Source organism: Geotrypetes seraphini, chromosome 3 (assembly GCF_902459505.1).
Source record: "Geotrypetes seraphini chromosome 3, aGeoSer1.1, whole genome shotgun sequence".
NCBI classification, from domain to species: Eukaryota; Metazoa; Chordata; class Amphibia; order Gymnophiona; family Dermophiidae; genus Geotrypetes; species Geotrypetes seraphini.
The window spans coordinates 217,905,825-217,928,845 of NC_047086.1; the positions used below are offsets into that span (position 1 = coordinate 217,905,825).

Below are 23,021 nucleotides of genomic sequence, written 5' to 3' on the forward strand. Positions count from 1 at the left end.
AAAATTCAAAACAAATAACAAAGATTACCAGTGCCAGTGTACAGTTTTTCTTCTATGCAACCTCCAAACATCTCTGGATAAATCCCCCCTTTAAGGAAGAGATCTTCAGCTGGCACGGCTTTGGGAAGCCCACCAATTTATATTTTGCATTTGGGTAGGAGGCAAGAGGCATAGCAGGAAGAAAATATAGTGCCTGTCATTTTATTGGACTAATACATTTCTCAATTAGCTTTCAGAGGTTAAAACCTCTTTCTTCAGGTCAGTAAACTATACTGCTGTTACAATATCCCTATCCTGACCTGAGGAAAGAAGTTATGGTCTCTGAATTAGTAAAAAAATGTGTTAAAATTAGTCCAATAAACAGGATCACCTTATTTCCATTTTCTATTAATAAACAATTATCAACACAGCTACAATAACACTTTATCCTTAAGCAAAAATAAATAAATAAATAAAACAGAAAATTTTTTTTCTACCTTTGTCTGGTTTCTGCTTTCTTCATCTTCTCATCATTCTCTTCTTTCCATCCACTGTCTGCCCTCTCTCTGCCTCTTCCATAAGGCATTTGCTCTCTTTCTATTCTTCTTCCAGAAACCGTATGCTTTTCCTTTCATCTCTTCCTCGCCCCCCCCCCCCCACATTGGTGTGGCATCCATCTACTTCTCTCCGCCCCCCCCCCCTTCATGGTGTGGCAACTGCCTTCTTCCCTTCCATCTCTCCCTCCTTCCCAGAAGATTTTAGCATCTCTCTCTCCTCCTTTCCTCCTCTCCTTCCCCCTGCTCTGGCATCTCTCCAATCCCTTCCTCCTGTTCTTCCATCTCAATTTATTTTCTGCCGCTAAGGACTGACTACTAAGAGAGAATATAGATGATTTCCCTCTTTCATTGTGTCTACCTATAGCTTGCCACCTCTTTCCCTCACCCCTTCCAGTATCTAACTCTATCCTCTTCCCCCCAATCCAGCACTTATCCTTTTTTCTTTCTCCTCTGCACTTCCTTCCAGCGTCTGCTACCCTCTCTCACCCCCCTTCCATTCAATGTCTGCCCCCTCCCACACACTTCCATTCAGTGTCTGCCCCCCTCTCCCCTACAGTTCCATCTACTGTTCACCCTCTGTATCACCCCTTCCATCCACTGCCCTCTCTGCCCTTTCCATCCAGTGTTCACCCTCTCTCTCTTCCATATGGCATTTTCTGTCTTTCTATGTCCCTTCAATTAGAGAATGACACGGTGAAAAAATTGGTCCCCGTCACCGCCCCGTCCCCGTCTCACCATCCCCGTCACCGCCCCGTCCCCGTCTCACCATCCCCGTCACCGCCCCGTCCCCGTCTCACCATCCTCTTCACCGCCCCGTCACCGCCACTGCCACCCCATTCACCGCCCCGTCACCGCCACTGCAATCCCATTCACTTTTCTTTATTTACGTATAAAGGAAACATTCTTTAAAACTTTAAAACTTAGTTAAATATTTGTTAATAACTATACAAAAACAAAACACGCAGAGAAAAAATTAATTAATATAAATTCCCTGACTTCCCTGCACTGTCCCCCCTTGAAGGTCTGTCCCCATCCTGAAAGCCTGATGCCCCCCCCCCCGACGTCCGATACATCCCTCCCCCCGAAGGACCGCCGACTCCCCAACAATATCGGGCCAGGAGGGAGCCCAAATCCTCCTGGCCACGGCGACCCCCTAACCCCACCCCGCACTACATTACGGGCAGGAGGGATCCCAGGCCCTCCTGCCCTCGACGCAAACCCCCCCCCCCCCAACGGCCGCCCCCCCCAGCCGACCCGCGACCCCCCTGGCGACCCCCACGACCCCCCCACCCCCCTTCCCCGTACCTTTGGTAGTTGGCCGGACAGACGGGAGCCAAAACCGCCTGTCCGGCAGGCAGCCAACGAAGGAATGAGGCCGGATTGGCCCATCCATCCTAAAGCTCCGCCTACTGGTGGGGCCTAAGGCGCGTGGGCCAATCAGAATAGGCCCTGGAGCCTTAGGTCCCACCTGGGGGCGCGGCCTGAGGCACATGGTCGGGTTGGGCCCATGTGCCTCAGGCCGCGCCCCCAGGTGGGACCTAAGGCTCCAGGGCCTATTCTGATTTGCCCACGCGCCTTAGGCCCCACCAGTAGGCGGAGCTTTAGGATGGATGGGCCAATCCGGCCTCATTCCTTCGTTGGCTGCCTGCCGGACAGGCGGGTTTGGCTCCCGTCTGTCCGGCCCACTACCAAAGGTACGGGGAAGGGGGGGGGGGGGGTCGTGGGGGTCGCCAGGGGGATCGCGGGTCGGCTGGGGGGGCGGTCGGAGGTTCTTGGGGGGGGCGGTCGTTGGGGGGGAGGGGGGTTTGCGTCGAGGGCAGGAGGGCCTGGGATCCCTCCTGCCCGTAATGTAGTGCGGGGTGGGGTTAGGGGGTCGCCGTGGCCAGGAGGGTTTGGGCTCCCTTCTGGCCCGATATTGTCGGGAAGTCGGCGGTCCTTCGGGGTGGGGGTGCGAGTGGTCCTGCCGGCGGGGGGGATGTATCGGACGTCGGGGAGTCGGCCGGGCAAGAGGGCTTGGGCTCCCTCTTGCTCCGATCGCGGGTGCGGGTGGGAGCGCGTGCGAGCGGTCGTTCGGGGTGGGGGTGCGAGCGGTCCTGCTGGGGGGGTGAATCGGGCGTCGGGCGGTAAATAGCGGTTCCTAGAAGGGGGTACATTGGCCCGCGGGGACAAACCTGTTCACCGTTTCCGCGGTCGGTGAATGGCCTTGTCCCCGTCACCGCAGCGACTGCTAGTTTTCTTCCCCGTTTTCGGCGGTGACCCGCGGCTTAAATGCGGTGGCCGCGGGTAAACCGTCACCGTGTCATTCTCTACCTTCAATAGACTGTCTGTCCTGTGCCCCTTTCATTTCAGCTTCACCCCCTCTCCATTTTTCTGTCTCCACCCCTTCCCCTATGCTCTGGCATCTCTCTCTTCTCCTTTCCTTCCTACTCAACCCCATAGCCTTCCTACTCAATCCCATGGCATCTCTCTCCTTTCTTTCTCTTCTATCTCTTTCTTCCCTCTCCATTAGCTGGCATTTTCTCTCCTTCCTTCCCTTTTCTCTCACTCCATGGTCTGGTATCTCTTTTCCTACCCCTCCCTTCCATGATCTTGGCATTTCTCTTCCTTCTCCCTCCTTTCCTCTCTCTCCCCAATTGGGTGCATCAACATTTCTCTCCCCCTCCCCCCAAATCTGTCATAGTCCTTGCACTACACAATGAATCGCTTCAACGGTTAATCTTAGACACAAACACAAGGCCAAGCACAAGTCTTGCAATAGGAAAAACTCAGAGAACCTTTTCTGCACATTGCATTCCTTGATGCAATATAGCACAAGGCATTCAACGGTGGGCATCTGCTGGCAGTCCGCGAGCAACTTGAGCCTTCTCTGTCTCTGGGGAGCAAAGCGAGTGGGAGAGGAAGGAGAGGAGAAAGGGGTGGGGAGAGTGGCACTCACGCATTTATGTTCAGCGGTGCACTCCTCGGGGGCAGACATGGAGAGGAAAGGCGATGGCTCAGAGCAGGGCTCCTTTGACTTTCCGGATATGTGCCGCTGTGGCCGTGCGAGGGAGTTGTGCGGGACGTGTCTGCTGCTGCAGCTGCCAAAAGAGTCTCGTGCTCAGGGGCCGGAGCGTGCCAGGTGCTAGTGTTGGAGTGAACTGAACTCAGGCCGCGAGGCTCTAATGCTGTGCGTACCGGCTTCCCTTCTCCTCCGAAACAGGGATGACATCACTTCCCTGTTTCGGAGAAGGGAAGCCGGCATGCGCAGCATTAGAGCCCTGCGGCCTGAGCTCAGTTCTCAGGGAAGGGAGGGAGGGAAGCTGACCTCACCAGGCAGTTGGGGCCCCCTGCCTGGTTGCTCCTCCCCTAAAGCTGGCCCTGGGGCCTCCATGATATTTTTGGGCCCTAGGCATGTGCCTAATGGGCCTACCCTTTAATCCGGCCCTGGGATCAGGAACTGGTTGAATGGGAGGTAATAAAGGGTAGTAGTCAATGGAGATTTCTCTGAGGAAAGGGATGTTCCAGTGCAATAGGTGAGACATTCTAGAGACAGATGGGTTATTTCCCCATAGCCGCATGCTGCTGCAGAAGGAATCCACTCCAGATTTTTCATTCTGCCTCTGCTATACTTCACTGGGTTTTCTAGCTCCACCTACAGTTCATCCCTTCTGCATCCGTGCCTGAAGGAGTGTTCTGCTCTCCCCATTTTATTATTTTTAATTCAATGTAATTTTGTCCCTTTTTTGGGGTAATTTGGTGCTTGGAGAGATTTTGAAGCTCTGTCTGCTTGAGAATTCACAGACTTTGGTCTGTTGCTGACAGGCTGATCCCACTGGGTACCTGTTAGCCAGCCTGCATAGTTTTCTCTGGAGCTCAGGCCATCCCTGATGTGGTCTCACCTACTGTTATAAAATGAAACACTCCCTCCATACTGCTAACCAGACTCCAACTTCAACTTTAAAGTCTAGCTATTAATAACATGTGCGCTTATTCTGATTCACATATGTTCAGAGATATAATACTCTGTGGGAAACTTGTCCCCATCGAGGAGCTTACCTCCCAATCATTTCATATGACTTTTCATTATGATTCATTGTGATTTTTACTACTGAAATAAGAAAAAATCCACTTATCTCCAACAAAGTTCAGGACACGGACCATGTTTCGATATCTTGCTCAGGAAACCCAAAAAAGATTCAAAAGAACTTGTATCTTTTTATATATATGGTAGGGTTTCATTCAGAAAAGGGCCTCTGATGTTATCATAAAGATTCCTGGTGCACTCCACTTTAACTATCCTCGATATTCAGTCTTTGTCATGAATGCCGGGATCCAAGACTGCTCAACATTTTCAACTGGCGCTTCTTAGTTGTAACACCAGTTAAGTACCAGTAAAAGGTTGGAAGACAGGGAAAGGAGAATAAGAAGAAAGTCCATGGGCAGGTGAGAGGGGGATTAACAAAAACAATGGAGATGGACAAAGAATGAAGTTAAAGGTGGGATGACAAGAGACTTCTCAAAGGGAAAGAGAAACTTGCATGCCCACTGTTAAAGGAATAAAAGCTAATGGCCAATTTTTGTCGATCATTTTCTTTTTTATTCGTAAAAGTTTGGAATGGCCTTCCTTATATAATTAGAGTTCTCTCTCATCTACCCACTTTTGGCAAAGCATTGAAGACACATTTATTTCAGAAATTTACTAATGATTCTTCTTTTTCAATCAACCATAAAAGATAAAAAAAATCTTGGCCTAAAAGATATACGGCCTGTTTACATGCTAGTGGCCCCGAAGCCCATAGAGATTTAAAGGGCTTCGGGGCTGTTACCGCGCAGCAGCTATTAGAGCGGCTTTGTAAAACAGGCCCATAGTTTCTGTTCTAATCTTATTAATCTAGTCGAGCCCTCCTGTTGGAATGAATCAGTATATAAAATCAAAGATTAGATTAGATTAGCCACACAGTACCAGTATGTACCTACCTCAGTTGTAGGAGAGTATAAGAATTTAAAAAGAGGATGACGGAGCAGATAGGAAGAGAGGCAGGTGGCAGAAAAGAGTAGGGAGAGTGGCCTAGGATAAAGATGGTGAAGACTTCTTGTTTCCAAGTTTCCAAATTTATTAAAATTTTTATATACCATCTGAGCGGTCTGCAATAAAATTAAAATTAAGGGTAGAAAGTAAAAGAGAGATTGAAAAAGGAGTAATAAGTGAGGGTGGAGAGAGAACTACAATATAAATAGGATAGTACAGTATAATCCATCTTTTTGATTTAGCTTTCAATCCTTAACCCTACTCCTCTGCCCTCCAACCGAGCCCACTGATTAACTGTTCCCCGTAACTGTATCCATGACATCCTGTTTGTCTGTTTTGCCTGTTTAGATTGTAAACTCTTTCGAACAGGGACTGTTTCCTTCATGACTCTGTACAGTGCTGCGAATAGATAATAATTAACAGTAGTAGTAGTAGTAGTATAATCAAAAATAGTGGATAAGGAGGAATGAGCTGTTTCAGTAACATTACAAGTTGTGTACCTGCAGCTTTGATACTTTTTTTCTTCTCTTCATACGTTTTAAAGCATCCTAGTCAAACAAAAGAATTCATAGATATGGATCTTCAACAAATTCAAGTGCAATTAAATAATAGACCTATTGTTCATAAACCCCTCAGATCAATCCCAAGCACACTCCTACCTATTTCTACTCTCTCTCATCTCTCAACTGATTTAATACCACAATCTATCCTATCTTCTCAAACACTCACCCATACCAAATCTCTTAATTTAAAATTAGGCTTAATCAATACAAGATCTCTTAAAACTAAATATCATCTCATTAAAGACGCCATTCTCCAACAAAACTTTCACATTCTTTGTATAACTGAAACATGGTTATCTGACGGAGAGGAAGCCTATCTTTCTTTTTGCTGTCCCCCTAACTACGATTTTGTATGGAACCACCGCCATAAACGTAAAGGCGGTGGATTAGCCATAATCTTTCTTAAAAACCTAATTAAACTACAGGAGCAATCAACTATCAATTCCACTATTGAATACCTCCATTTTAAATTAAATTCTGCCAATAAAACTGACTTTCTTTTACTATATATCCCCCCTCCAATAGACAACTTAAAATTATCATTACTTCATAATCTTCTCTTTGAATTTTGCTCAACAGCTAACTGTCCAATCATACTGGGTGACTTTAATATTCATTTTGATAATCGCAATAACCCACAAACTTTAGATACTATCAAACTGTTCAAAGATCTAGACTTGCAAACACTGATTCATGAACCTACTCATCAAGCCAAACACACACTAGATATGATTCTAATCCCTTTATCTCAATCTTTATCCCACTCTACTCCGAATATTCTTTCTATTCCCTGGTCTGATCACTGTCTAATCTCTTTAAATCTTTATTTCCCCCATCAAAAGCTATTAAACCATTCCTCCAAAACCAAAACGTTCTCATACAGGGATTTCTCTCAATTAGAAAGTTCTGATATTTCGTCTACATTCAGCCCTTCTATTATTATTCCATCATTTGAAACTATTGAAGATCAACTCCAATATTGGAACTCAAATCTAGAATCCATATTAAATACCAAAACACCATTAATCAATAAAACAATAATCAACAGAAGAATAAAAAATCCGTGGTACTCTAAAAATCTCTCTCTAATAAAAACTCAACTTCGTGCTACTGAAAGGAAATGGCGCATTTCTAAAACCCCTACCAACCTTCAAAAATTTAAGGAGACTTCTCTTTACTATAAAAGTGAAATTACTCAAGCTAAAAAATCTTACTATAATAATAAAATCCAAAAGGCAACAAATTCTGCCGTCCTCTTTAATATCCTTAAATCAGTTAACCCGGAAAAAAATAAAAACACATCAAAGCAAAAATCAACATTAACATCACAAGAACTTGCAGACTATTTCTGCCAAAAGATATCAAAAATAAGACAAACATTCTCGACCAACACATCTACCTCTTCTGTTTTTGAAAACTTATCCACAAATAACTTTATTCCAACAGCCAAATGTATAAATTTCAGAATTCCAACAATAAGCGACATTGAAAGACATCTTAAGTCAATCAACTTAAAAGGTTCTCCTACGGAACTTATTCCACCGTTCTATCTAAAGAAATATTTCTCTTATTTTGGTCCATTTATGCTATCACTCATACAAAAAAGTTTTTCTTCTTCTACTGTTCCTACCACTTGGAAATCCTCTATTGTTATACCAATCTTAAAAAACTTCAAATCCAGTCCAGATGACTCATCTAATTACCGCCCCATTTCAAACCTACCATTCCTAATGAAACTAACTGAAAAACTGGTTTTTGAACGCTGTTGGAGGAAAAACAAGAATCAAACTAATTTAGAAAAATTTAAAAATCACTCCAATATGTATAAGGAAAAAATAAATCAAGCCAAAAAGAAATACTATTCGAACCAAATTTCAAAAACAAAAAATGTTTCCACTCTATATAAAATATTAAAAACAATTACCTCATCTTGTGAAAAACCAACATGCTCTGTAAATCAGTTACCAACAGCTCAAGAACTTGCAACTCATTTTGTTGAAAAAATTATAAAAATTAGAGAAAAATTTGATACTAATGACAAAGAGATCATTGAACAAAACGACATAGCTACCCTCTCTGAGTTATCTGCTAAATGTACACAATTTCATCTTCCCTCCCTTGAAGAATTAAAATCAATAATCAGGACAATCAACAGCAAAGGTATGCAAAATGAAATTATTCCTCCTTTTTTTCTTAAACAACATTTCGAATTTTTCGGACCTTTAATACTTTTTATGATCAAGGAAAGTCTACAACACAACGCTATGCCATTGGCCTGGAAAACATCTACTATCTATCCCATTATCAAGGATCACAAATTAAGCATCGAAGATGAAACAAATTATAGACCAATTGCTAATATCCCATTTCTCGCAAAAATAATAGAGAAAATTGTTTTTACTCAGATATCAAATTATATAGAGCAAACAAACATCTTACACCCCAATCAAACTGGTTTCAGGCAAAATCATTCCACCGAACATTCCCTGATAGGTATGACATCTTCAATACTCTATCATTTGGACCACCACTCTTCTGTACTTTTGATCTCATTAGACCTCTCGGCAGCATTTGATACAATCGATCATAACCTATTATTAAATAGATTAGAATCTATTGGTATCTCCGAACAAGTTCTTCAATGGTTTAGGTCATACTTGGACAATCGAACTTCTATTGTTTCTTTCAACGATACTGTTTCTGCAAGTTTTTCTAATCCATATGGTATTCCCCAAGGCTCTATTTTATCCCCTCTTCTTTTCAACATTTTTCTTTCACCCCTTTTGACTCTTTGTCAATCCATCGGTTTTACAGTATTCGCATATGCAGACGATGTCCAACTTTTACATCCTATCGACCCCAATAATCAATCTGAAATCATGAATATCAATGACAAACTCAATCAGATTCATTTATGGTTGGACAACAATAGACTCTCCCTAAATATTAATAAAACCAACACGTTACTCTTCCCTTGGAAAGAAAATCATAAAATATCTGTTCCTATTGAAATCCAAGGAGTAACGCTCAAACAAATTAACAAAATTCGGATCTTAGGCGTCATCCTTGATGAAAACTTAACATATCATGACCACATCAGTTATGTAGTCAAAGCCTCTTTTTACAGACTGCGTCAAATCCGTTCTATTTCAAAATTTCTCTGTGCAAAATCTTTAAATATATTAATTCATTCATTAATTATTGCAAAACTCGATTATTGTAATGCTTTATTCAAAGGAATGGCCCAAAAAGAAGTCCGAAGATTACAGATCATACAAAATACTTCAATTAAATTAATTACTGGGGCCAAAAAATTTGACCATGTAACCCCTTTATTACAAAAAGCACATTGGCTCCCAGTGGGACATCGAATTTTATATAAGTTATCGTTACTCACCTTTAAATCTTTATCATCCAAAACTCCATCATTCATTTATAAAGTTCTAATTCCATACACTTCTCAAAAAACCTTACGATCTAATCAGCAACTTTTATTAGTTGTTCCCTCTCTCAAAATCATAAATACCAGAAGACAGTATATTTTCTCAGTCACAGCACCACAAACATGGAATTCTCTCCCACTTTATTTAAGGGAGGAGAAAAACCTCGACAAATTTAAAAGCCAACTTAAGAGTTTTCTTTTTATAGACGCTTTTAACTCTTAATTGAATTGCTAATCACTCTACACAATTCCCTTTTTACTTCAGTCAGCTATATATTTATTTTGTTTTCCCATCCATTCTGTGTATTTACCCTTATTTATCCCCCCTTTCCTATTATAAATTGTATTTCTTCCCCTTCTTTCCCAATGTTTCCTGTCCAAATTTGTCTAGTTTGTTTTAAATTGATTTTAATATTTTATTATATTCTTGTTAATCTTTTATTATGTATTTTCTGTAAATGTAAATCGCTTAGTAGTTACGATAGGCGATTAATCAAATATTGAATAAACCTTGAAACCTTGAAACCTTTCTGAATTCATCGAATCCTCTAACGCATTACATCCCAACCAAACAGGTTTTCGAAAATATCACAGCACTGAATATTCTATGATTGGTCTTGTTACAAATATTCATTACTTTCTTGACCATCATAAATCTGTAGCACTCTTTTCTCTAGATCTATCCGCAGCTTTCGATACCATTGATCATGAAATTCTTCTTAATCGACTGCAATCATTAGGGATAGATGGCCAAGTCTTACAGTGGTTATCATCCTTTCTATCGAACCGAATCTCGAGAGTTAAATTTAATGAGTCCTATTCTGAAAACTTCTCTTTATCTTCTGGAGTTCCACAAGGATCAATATTATCCCCTCTTCTGTTTAACATTTTTTTATCCCCATTTATCACCATGTCACAGTCACTAGGATTTACAACTTTCTCATACGCTGATGACATTCAACTACTGCACCCTTTCAACCCAGAAAACATAGAAGAAATAAAAATCATCACTGACAAATTAGAAAAAATGAAAACCTGGTTAAACAATAACAAACTGGCTTTAAATACCCAAAAAACAAAAACCATGCTTTTCACTTGGAAAGGAGACATAATTCAAAAAATACCATTCATACTTGATAACACTCCTTTAGAATCGGTATCTAAGCTGAAAATCCTCGGTGTAATAATTGATGTTGATTTATCTTTCCACGACCATATCAGCGCAATAGTTAAATCCTGCTTTTTTAGATTACGTTCAATTTCTAATTTTTTGGATGCTAAATCACTCAATATTTTAGTTCACTCTCTTATTATCTCTAAACTAGATTATTGTAATGCTCTCCTAATTAACATAACTCAAAAAGAAAATAGACGTCTCCAAATCATCCAAAATACTGCAGTCAAATTAATTTACAATGCAAAGAAATTTGATCATGTTACCCCCTTATTAATTAAATCACACTGGCTCCCCATAACCCATCGAATTACCTTTAAAATATTATTTTTGGTTTACAAAACATTGAGCTTCAAGGAACCCCAATATATTGCAAAAATGATAGTTCCACACAAATCTTCTCGTTCTTTAAGATCCTCTTCATTAAATTTGCTTTCAGTCCCTTCACTAAGAATCATAGGCACAAGACGCAATGACATGTTCTCTGTGAAAGCACCCACACTGTGGAACTCCCTTCCTAATTTTATCAAAAACGAAACAGACTTTGTTGCGTTTAAGAAAATTTTAAAAACATATTTATTTCAGGACGCATTTGACTTATAAAACATAGTCATTTTAGGTTCCTGTATTCTTCTTTTTTCATCTTATCCCATTACTACCCAATGTGTTTTACCCTTTGATGTCAAACTCTAACAGATAATAAAATTGTAACTTCTTTCCTTCTTTCCCACCCCTTCTTGTTCGTCAACCTCTGTCGGTCTCTTAAGTGATTTTTGTAAATTAAATGTATGTCTGTCTCTTAAGTGAAGTTTGAAAACTAAATGTATTACCACACTCTGATGGTTTTTAACTGTACATCGCTTAGATATTGTGATAAGCGATTCATCAAATAAATAAATAAATAAAGGTAAACTTGAAATATGAGGCAAAATTAACAAATGAAAGATTTATAGGCATCATTCTTGAAAGTGTGAGGAACTGAGTGAGTGCAGAACATGTGAAAGAAGCTCACTTCTACCCCCCCTTGCACAGCCACTATGTATCTATCTCCCCTCCAACACAAACTTCCTCATGGACAGAGAAAGCCCTAAGCCTACTGGAAGCTGAAGATGACACGGGCTAGTAATGGGCTTTGGGGGTCCCCTCCTAAATTTCTGCCCTGGACTCTACCCATGTCTAACACCAGCACTGGCAGGATAATCATTTCAGTTCTCATATATTCTAATCACAAAATAGAAAATAAAATTATTTTTCTACCTTTTGTTGTCTGGTCAACTTATTTTTCAAGTCGTGTTGGTCCCAGGCACTGGTTTCTGTTTCCTTCTGTCATCTCTTAACTCACTCATCAGGGTCTCCTGCCCATTTGACATTTCTTCTTCTCTGTACTCACCATCCACCTTCCATCTTTGTGTACCTATCTTTTCCTTCTTTATGTCCCCTGTACTTCCCAATCCAGAATCTCCCCTGTGCCCATCTCCCTGTATTTATCATCACTACTTTATGTCCTGCAGTACTAATCTCCCTTCTGTGTTCCTATTCTCTCCCATAAGAACATAAGCAGTGCCTCTGCTGAGTTAGGTCCATCATGCCCAGCAGTCCGCTCATGCGACGGCCCATCAGGCTCAGGACCTATATATAGTAATCCTCTATCTATACCCTTCTATTCCCTTTTCCTTCAGGAAATTGTCTAATCCCTTCTTGAACCCCAATACCGTACTCTGTCCTATCATACCCTCTGGAAGCGCATTCCAGGTGTCCACCATCCTCTGGGTAAAGAAGAACTTCCTAGCATTGGTTCTGAATCTGTTCCCTCTTAACTTTTCCAAATGCCCTCTTGTTCTCAAAAGTTTGAAGAATCTGTCCCTCTCCACTTTCTCTATGCCCTTCATGATCTTGTAAGTCTCTATCATGTCCCCTCCAAGTTTCCATATCTGGTACTTTCCCTCTGGGTCAATATACCCCCTCCCATGTCTGGCATTGACCCTCTCCATACATGTACCATTTCCATGCAGCATCTCCCTTTGTGTCCCTGTCCCTATTCTCCTCTCCATGGAGAAAGAGACTATGTCTGAATTCAGGAAGGCGTGGGATAGGCACGTGGGATCTCTTAGAGATAATGGTTACTGCGGATGGGCAGACTAGATGGGCCATTTAGCCTTTATCTGCCATCATGTTTCTATTATTTTCCCTCTGTTTCTGATACCTCCCTGTGTCTTTCCCTCTCTCTGCTGTGTTCAGTATTTCATTCCCTCTTCCTTCATCTGCTTAGTATGGCATCTCTTTTTCCCTTCAGCCTCTCCCCCAACAGGTCCAGCATCTCTCTATCTTCCTTCCAGCAGTTCCCCTTCCACAGGTGCAGCACCAATCCCCCTTCCCTCCAGCTCCCCTCCTGCAGGTCCTGTAGCTGTCTCCCTTCCCTTCAGTTCCAGCCCTCCCCTCCATAGGTCAAACTCCTCTCTCTCCCTTACCTTCAGCCCCAGCCCCCTCCTGTGCCCTTACTTCCTGCCCATCTGCTTTGCCTTGCATTCCCTTCCTCTGTTCCTCGGGGCCGACAGCTCCAGCTTCCCCCTCTCACGGGTCCGGTATTTAATAATTCATCATCTAACATGTACTGTAACAATCACGGGATTCCACAAGGATCTATACTTTCACTACTTCTGTTCAACATATTTTTTGCACCATTATTGACATAATCCAGTCCATCGGTTTCTCAGTATTTGCCTATACTGATGACATTCAGCTCCTCCACCCTTTCGATCCAACAAATACTAGCGAAATAGACGATATCAACCAAAACTTAGGGAGTATTAGTCACTGGTTAAATGTGAACATGCAGTCTTTGAGTGTCCCTAAGACCAAAACTATCCTCTTTCCATAGAAAGATGGTATCTCCCTATCCTCTCCGTTATGCATCAACAATACTCCACTCCAAATGGTTATTTCTGTAAACGTTTTAGGCGTTATTATCAACCACAAATTAAGTTTTCACAAACAAATCAGTGCTGTGGTTAAAAGCAGTTTTTATAAATTAGGAATGATTCATTCTCTAGCAAACTTCCTTGAACCTTCCTCTAAATATTCTGGTTCATTCGCTTGTAATATCTAAACTCGACTATTGTAACTTTCTATACAAAGGTATCTTGCGGAAAGAACTAAGACAGATCCAAATGATTCAAAACACCGCAATTAAAATCATTACCAAATCCATGAAATTTGACCATTTCACCCCCTTCTTGAAAAAAGCTCATTGGCTTCCTATTTCGCATAGGATAACCTATAAAATAGCACTGTTAATTTTAAAGTTCAAATCGCAAAGGAGCCAACTTTTATCGACAAAATTCTTATACCTCATACATCAATAAGACCACTCGGATCTACTGCTCAAAGTTTATCCGTTCCCTCATTAAAAGTTATTAATACACATCACACGGCTATTTTTTCAGTAACAGCACATTTAATATGGAATTCGCTACCGGCTTACTTGAGGGAAGAAAAAAACCTAAACAAGTTCAAAGGATACTTAAAAAGCTTTTTATTCAAAGATGCTTTTGAGCTGTAAACCATAGCTAACCATCCTTGTCTCCTAGAATTAGCTTGCTTAAATTTTTTGCCTTGCTCTTAAAGAATCCTATATAAACTCCCCCTTTTTTGTTTACTTTTCTTTACATATTGTAGTTCATCCTTCTCCAACCATGTTTTTAGTACATCTGTTATCGTCTTCGTCTGTTGCACATTTGTTTACCAAAAAATATATGTATTCCCATAATTTTTATTGTACATTGCCTAGAAGTCTCGATAAGCGATTAATCATATTTTTAATAAACTTGAAACTTGTCTGACCCCCCCCTCTCCCTCGCGGGTCTGACAGGTCCAGACTGCCTCCCTTCCTCCTTCCTGTTGGCACACACCTTCAAGAGCAAGCTGATCTCTGCACACACACGCCTGCTCGATGGTGCTTGCGGTTTTCCCTCTGCCAGGCTCCTCCTTATGATACAACTTCATCTCTTTGCGAAAAGAGGAAGTTACATCATAAGGAGAGGTCCAGCAGAGGGAAGGCCACGAGCACCGTCAATCAGCTGTGTGTACAGATTGGTTCGCTCTTCAAGGTGTGTGCTAGCAGTAGGGATGGAGGGAAGCCGGCTAGAGCCACTGGACCAATGAGTGAGGGGGGAGGATGGAACCAACGGATCCGCGAGTGAGGGAGTGGGGCTGGAGCTGCCGGACATGCGAGGAGGGAGGGATGGCTGGAGCCGTAAGGGGGGCTATGATTGTGGGTGGGGTTTCCTGTGGAATCGAAGCTTTTTTACCATTCCTGTGGAGCTTTGTTCCCACACTTGTGGTAAACAGTACAAAAGTTTACCCGTTCCCGTGGTTTTGTTGCGGTTTACCACGGGAATGGGTCACCATGTCATTCTCTAATGCTAGGTTTCCTAAGATAGCATTGTGCTTATCTGAACCAGTTTTTCTGTGTAAGTTTTGCTGGATTGGACTTAATTTGAAATATCATAAATAAAATTAAAAAAAAAAAAAATCAAATCTTGTCAGCAGGGAGCAGGGCTAGGTGGGGACACAACTAGGAAGGGCAGGGAGCCCCATCAAACTGATCTGCACAGGGCTCTGCCATTACTAAGACTGGCCCTGCAATGTAGTATCACAGTAGAGAATGTCGTGGCAAGAGAAGAGAGACATTGTGATCCTGTAATAGTATGGTGAGGGTGAGCAAAGGGTCTGATTTGGAAGGAGGGTCTGTGGTCCTTCTCTGTCCTTAGATTTACAGGGATAGCGGGAAATCATCAGAAATTTCTCTTCAATTGGGATCTCAGTGTTTCCCAGAGAAGCTAACTGAGAACAGATGTTCTGAGCATTACCGTTCTGCCTGGGAGCTGCTCGCTGTGCTTGTTCCCAGCTGCAGGGAACAGCTGGAGCCACAGACATGCTAACATCTGGTAGGAAAGCAGTGTCAGATTCTCCCACTCAGAGGCATTAACAGCTTGTAAAGGATGACAATAGGGAAAAACTATAAGGAGTTGGCCCTTTCCCCAGCAAAGATACAGTGATGTCCTGTAAACCCCTTTCTATCCCCCCCCAATTCATTGCATTATTAGTGGTAGTGGATTTGCATGGCACCCTCTGCTGGTGGAAGGTTTTCAACTCAGTGTTTGCCTGCCTCTATAATCTCTACCTTCTTGTTGAACTGTCTTCTCCTTCTTTCTCTTTCATGTTCTCTGTCCATCTTTCATTCTTATCCACAGGCTGTTGGCGGCCACAGGAGGCTGAGGCGTGATGCTGAGATTAGCAGTGCTGGATCTCGGAGGCTGGTTGCCTTTGCTGCCAGAAAGAAGGAGGTGCCTCTGGTAAGTACGATACCGTGTTACAGAACTGGCACATCTCTTCTGCCTTTATGAGATAAAAAAAATAAGAACCACCACAGTGGGTCAGAACAGTGATCAGTCCAGGTCACCAATACCTGGTAGGATCCCTAAGGACTAACAGTATTTTTTTCTTCACAGAGACTTAGGTTCAGGGGTGCAGTATTCCCTACTTAGGAATGTGTGGGCAGTGTGACAAATAAGTGATGTGACAGATCTAACTGCCCCAGCTATACAGGGCACAAAACTCCTGCACTTCTGGCAAATGTGTTTGTGGTGCCTGCCGTGTGAATCCATTCCCTGCTTTGTTCGTGTCTTTGCTTTCACTCTCTCTCCATCTCTCTGCCAGGACTGTGCCAGAGGAACAGCCAGATGTCTTGTTTTCCAGTGCCCTCTGTATAGCTTCGACAGTCAAGCTGTGCTGAAGGTCCGCGCCAGACTCTGGAACAGCACTTTCTTAGAGGTAACCGGATACAGAGTCAAAGGAACAGAGGCTCTCCCTCTCCCAGGGAACACGGGGCTGGGAATTTCTCACACTAACAGATAGAACTAACAGGAGCACAGGCTCGCAGCAACAGAGCCCCTCCCTCAGTGAGGAAACATGGACACAGATGTACAGGGACCTGAGAGATGTGCTAATGCCTCTGTTTTTTCTCTCTCTTCCCCTCTGCAGGATTATCCGCCTATCAGCTCTGTGGAACTGATTGTCCGCGCGAATATCACTGTGAAATCCACAATTAAGAACCTGGTGCTGAAGGATGCCACAACACAGGTACTACCTGAGCCTGATGGGTCTGCAGTCATCTTCTGGCCATGCCAAGGAGCCTGCAAAAAGATGTTTGCAGGGCCTGAAACTGAGAACAGGCATTCTTCAGGCTCCTGAGTCTTATTTAAGAATCTGTCAGGGGGTCTGAGAGCAGATGCCAGCCAGGATTCTGAAAGAGAATTCTAGAAGTCTGTACATCTCAGTGTGCTGGGGCCTGATTAGCTGATGAGAAATGGCCACAGCATTACAGGGGTCGATATTCAAAAAGGTTTAACCAGGCAGGTGAGGCTGTTGTCCAGTTAAAACTCACTGAGCTCTCCTTCCAGCAATATTCAGTGGCACTTAAGCAGGTTGTGAATTTTGCCTGAGACTGCCCAGTCCCTGTCTGGTTAGTGCTGGGCCAATCTGTGGGTAGAGTTTCGCTGGAGCTAATACTTGATTGGTTAGTGGTGATATTCGGTCTGCTATCCATTTAAATAAGTTGTTCCCACTGGGACCTGGTCTGAATATTGGTCGATACATATAGGGTTACTAGATGTCCGGATTTACCCGCACATGTCCTCTTTTAAGAGGACTGTCCAGGCATCTGGATGTGTTTTCAAAACCTGGAAGTCTTTTCCGGGGTTTGAAAACCATTGAGCTCGGGGCCACATCTGGAGGGCATCTGCACATGCATGGATGTGACGTGATGACGTCACATGCATCCGTGTAAGCGCAGGTGCCCTCCAGACACAGTCCCGAAGAGACAAGGTTTATATGGGGCAGGACTGTAGGTGGAACAGGGCGGGGCTGTGGCCATAATGGGGTGGGGCCGAGGGCGGAACAAGGCAAGGCCACACACCCTCTTTTTTTTTTTTCAAAGATTTATTAAGAAAATGAAAATACAAAGAAGTATACCACAATCTGGAAACAGAAACAACCAGAAACTAGCCAAAGCACAAGACAAAAGGGTCTACCGCGTGGTGTCTGCACGGAGACAAAAGATACCCACCAAAAACCAAATGTCAACCCACCCCCTATAACCCCATCCTCTTTTTTTTTTAATGCAAAATTTGGTAACCCTAGATATATGACTACCTTCCAAGTGATCACTGTAACCTGGGTGTGGTATTCAGAGCCTTGATATGGCCTGACATTGAATATTTGGGCTCAGTTCAGCCCATGGCTGTAAGCGGCTCAAAAACCACTGATCACCACTGGCTGAAAATGTATTTCTAGCCACCACTTCAAATCCTGTCTAAGGTGGCTTTTGGGAAATGAGGTGGTTGCCTCAGTCCAGTTGAGTTTCTGGACCTATCTTAAAAGCATTTACATAGTGGGGATGTGATAATTCTGCCACACACCTTGCTGTTAACTTAAACCAAAGACATGATGAAAAAGAAAGTTGGTGTCCAAAAGAGATCACATAGTCCCATGTTCAGGCTGTGTATCACTGCACTTAAGATGACACAAGAGCCCAGGTGGAGTAAAACTCACTGTAATGCTTTCTTTCTCAGATCCCCGTGGTGATTTATTCCGATCCTGATGCTGCGGAGTATGGTGGCATCCCGTGGTGGATCATACTGATCGCAATCTTGGCAGGAATGCTGATGCTGGCGCTGCTGGTCTTACTCCTGTGGAAGGTGAGGAGCCTCAGGCCCCCATATTGGGGCCTCTGTATCAGGGATAAATTGAGAATTTGGAGTTGAGGCTCTAACATGGTCCTGTGAGTCAAACCAGGGATATGATAGGGCTACCATATGGCTCAAGAAAAAAGAGGATAGATTGAGATATCCGGGTTTTACTTCCGTTGAAAGCAATGGAAGTAAAATCCGGATGTCTCAATCTGTGCTTCTTTTTCTGGAGCCTTATGGTAACCCTAATATGGGAGAGAGCATATCCAAAACTAGACAAGGACAGGGTGGAGGAGGTGTAATCCAAACCACACAGACTGGTACCTGGTACTTGGGAATCTGGTTTGGGCTCTCAGCTGAGAAGATATTATCCTGGCATCCTGAAACCTTTGGGATAGTCTCTGCTGGTGTAGGAATTCTTTTGCCTCAACCCTCTCCTCCCCCCCCCCAGGGTTCAGATAGCTACCACATCCCATTACTGGGCAGCTGGGAAGGTCTGAAAAGTTATTCTAGGAGTTGGGAGCTTGGAATTCCTCCTCTTTAATCTCAGGACACAACTGCGGGAGAGACGAATCATCAAGTTTCAAGTTTATTTAGGGTTTGTTATACCACCTATCTTACATTTTATTGGTACAAATTAATGTTTACAAGAAGGAACTAGGAGGTAAGAGGGGGAACTCCATTAAATGTAAAGGAAAGCGAGACACCTAATGGTAACACAAAGGGAAGGGGAATCCTGCCTGAGTGAGCCTAGAAGGCATAGTTTTAGATTTCAAAAGCATCCTGATATTCCTGCTCTGGAAGTGCTTTTACCAGCTGAACTGGGCCTCATTTCTGTTACAATACTGTTGTTACTGCCATGAGCTGCAGCTGTTGATGTTGCTGTGACCCTTCCTCCTAGTGTGGGTTCTTCAAGAGGAGCACCAAAGAGTCCAAATATGCCACTAATTATTACAGAGCCCACCTAGTCCTGCAGCCCTCGGAAGTGGAGAAGCAGGCTGAGGAAGCCTAGTGGTAACCCTGGCAGCTTGCACACGCCTGTTTGCTGTGGGAACTGAATTGGCATGGGGCAAAGAATCGTGTGCAGTGTACTGCCAACCAGTGTGAACACCGGGGTACCTGCACGCACGTGTGTCTGTATGCGCATGTGGGAGAGCTCACGAGGGGATATGGAGCCGAATGCAGACGTGTTTAAGGGCCCCTGTAGAGCATTTGCATGACCATTAATAATTCCATGTAAGAGCATTTCTTTGTGGGTGTGTCGAGCACATGTACTAACAGGCTTGAGCACATGTGTGCGTTCAGAAGAGTGCAGGTGTGTTGGAGGCTTTGCGTGGTGGGTGCATATGGTACATGAGGACATTGGTAGCCCTGGGCAGGAGTTTGCATGGACTGTGAAAAGAGACTGAACCAACTATCTAAAATGGAACATTGAAGTTTGTTCCTAGGGTTCATGTTTTAGCCTGTTTTTTTTTTTGAGGGGGGGGGAGAGGGGCATTACCATATTTAGTGGGAAACCAAAGAGCTCCCCCATCAGGGTTTAAATTCCATTCTCTCCTCACTACTGGTTCTGCATCACCTCACTTTCACTGTTGATTGCTAATCCCTGCTTGTTCATCAGCCCGATTCCTTCAGTGACCTCTTAATCCAGTCATGGTGATATCATAGACATCAGTGCGATGCAAGGATATTAGGCATTTTATGAACCTGTAGCCTTGCATTCCCTCAATTAACTTTAGGCCTTTCCCAGTCTTGACAAAGAAACTCGACAGTTATGATGATCATTCTCATCCCACCCCTCCTATACAGACCAATAGAAATGCAAGTATGCACTGAGGGTTGTTTGAGTTTGTCTGGCTGTCAGGACCTAATCCTGATAGTCATTCATGCAGAATTAAAGAGATTGTGTTATCTTGTTTTTAGTGCATTCACAATAATTTTTTTTTGCGCAGTTTCTAGATATAGACATTATTGTTTATTGTATTTACAGTCCCTAATCCAAAATATTCTTGCAAAGCTTGTTCATTTTCATTTACCCGTCAGTGAAGGATTGCAAATTTAAAAGATATCATGAACGTACACTGTCATATCAGGCAGCTCTTTGGGATAAAGATTTTAGGCAACTGTTCTTTGTATCTATGTCATACTTGGAGTTCAGAAGGCATTTGAAGATTTATTTTCTAGATTTTTGGGTAATTAATTTTCTTCATTCTTCTATGTGTGATATAAATTAATCTTTTGTAAACCGCATAGATCCTCACGGTTTTGCGGTCTCTAAGTCGATGTTATGTTTGTTATTGAAAGCTTTTATACCACTACTAATGACTGGAGAGTTAATTCAGAGCGGTTTACATAAGCTTCTGCAATGACGGAACAGTACATGAGCTGTAATGGTGATGCATTCCCAGAAGACTAAGCTGTAACTGACTCTAGGATAAACTGTATAGGTTGTGTATTTCAGAAGACCTGTAAGATGGTTCCACTGTTCTAATATTTTTTGCTCTTTTTTTCAGCAGGAGCCACTTCGGCAAATTTCAGTGTGAGAGCCAGGATTGTCACTAGACAAAGTGGTCAGTACCACTCGGCGCCCAAGCTCTTGCCCAATCACACAGTCTCTTGAGACCGTTGAAGAAGTTCACGCACAGAGTGGCTCACGCTCACTGACAGCTGCATAGTGCCAGAAGAGAGCAGAACAGCTGTGTTGACTAATGAGTGGGGTACCACAGTTAGACAGGGGATAATTGTTTAACCTTTCAAACAACACTAAAGCCAGAGGATGCTCTGTGAAACTAACAACCAGCAGATTTGAAAACAAATCATAGAAAATGTTTTATCAGGCAGCACATCATTAAACTACGGAATGTGTTGCTAGAGGATGTGGTCAAGATGACCAATGTAGAAGGTTCAGAATAGGTTCAGACATGCTCTTGAAGTAGGGTTACCATATGACTCCAGAAAAGGGAGGACGGATTGAGACATCCAGGTTTTGCTTCCATTGAAAGGTCTCAAGAGACTGTGTGATTGGGCAGGAGTTTGGGAACCGAGTGGCCATTTTGTCTAGTGACAATCCTGGCTCTCACACAGAAATTTGCCAAATTGGGAACTTGTCCTAACCTTTTTTAAACCCAGCTAGCTACGTTAACCACTGTTACCATGTCATCTGGCAACGAGCTTAAATATTCTTTGAGTGAAAAAAAAAATTCCTTCTATTGTTTTTAAAAGTATTTCCCTGTAACTTCATTGAGTATCCCTTAGTCTTTGTAATTTTTGATGTAGCAAAAAAAACAATTAACTTTTTCCTGTTCTACACCTCTAAAGATTTGTAGACTTCAATCACCAAGCTGAAGAGCCTCAGCCTTTTTAATCTTTCCTCAAATGAGAGGAATTCCATCCCCTTTATCACTTTGATCGCTCTTCTTTTAACCTTGCCTAATTCTACTATATCTTTTTGGGGATATGGTGACCAGAACTATGCACAATACTCAAGGTGCAAGAGTTACACTGGCTCCCGATTGAAAGCAGAGTGAAATTCAAGATCATGTTTCTGACACACAAAACAATTCATCTTTCAGAACCGCAATACTTAGCAAACAGAATTAACAACTATAAACCAACTCACGCCCTACGCTTGAGCCTAGAATACCTACTGGAAATACCTTCTTTCAAAGACATTAAATACAAAAGCGTCAGGAAAAGAATGTTCTCAGTGATGGCTCCGATGTGGTGGAACTCTCTTCCAAGGGAATTAAAACTAGAAAAGGACACCAAAAAGTTCAAGAAAGGTATAAAGACGATATTCTTCACAAAACACTTTGGTAAATAAAGAAACAATTAGGGGGAATAGCAACATGGAGGAAACAGCAAGCTACTACCCACTTGGAACATGAAAGGATGAACTCATGAATAATACAAAGATAAATATATGATATACAGAAATTATAATAGTATATGTACATAGATAATATAAATAAGTAAGATATACATATATTTAACTCATGTATTGTAACACCATTATTGAAGCTCGTGTATTGTAACACCTTAACCGAAGCTCATGCATTGTAACGCCTTTACTGAAGCTCGTGAAAACCTCTCTGAATCGACTCCCCAGTCATTAATAGCGGTATAGAAGCTTCCAATAAACATAAATTATAATATCCATGATCTTATTTACTATCTCGTTCCTAATAATTCCTAACATCCTGTTTGCTTTTTGGGTCGCTGACATACACTGGGTGAAAGATTTCAGGGTAGCGTTTACAGATCTTTTTCTTGGGTCCTGACTCTTAAGGTGGACCCTAGCATCAGTTAAGTATGAAAAAAAAAATCAAACTGTAGTCTTAGTTAGGGTTACTTGTTGCCTCATCTCAGTATTCTTTATCTCCTTCTGTACACACAGGTGGTTTGTTTTCTGAAATAAAATTAATATAACTTAGCTCTTAAGAATCCTCAAAAGTTTTGGCCGTATTATTTATAGTGATTTTCATCATTGCAGGATAGAATAATCCAGACTTTGCTTTCAAAGTTCTTGCCTGCTCTCATCTTGTCCTGTG

General features: G+C 42.5%; 1 protein-coding gene across 4 annotated transcripts in view; it reads left to right on the forward strand.

Annotated features, from left to right (window-relative positions):
* The window catches only part of ITGA7 (integrin subunit alpha 7), a 208,333-nt gene that overhangs the window by 180,004 nt on the left and 5,308 nt on the right, over nucleotides 1-23,021 (forward strand). For 3 of the 4 annotated variants that reach the window (XM_033936975.1, XM_033936972.1, XM_033936973.1), the window contains 4 exons: nucleotides 15,976-16,077; nucleotides 16,442-16,555; nucleotides 16,766-16,864; nucleotides 18,355-18,480. In XM_033936975.1, the coding sequence (XP_033792866.1) occupies nucleotides 15,976-16,077; nucleotides 16,442-16,555; nucleotides 16,766-16,864; nucleotides 18,355-18,480 (441 nt within the window). Of the gene's footprint in view, nucleotides 1-15,975; nucleotides 16,078-16,441; nucleotides 16,556-16,765; nucleotides 16,865-18,354; nucleotides 18,481-19,372; nucleotides 19,486-23,021 lie in introns of all 4 variants that reach the window. The other variant, XM_033936974.1, reaches the window with a different exon arrangement.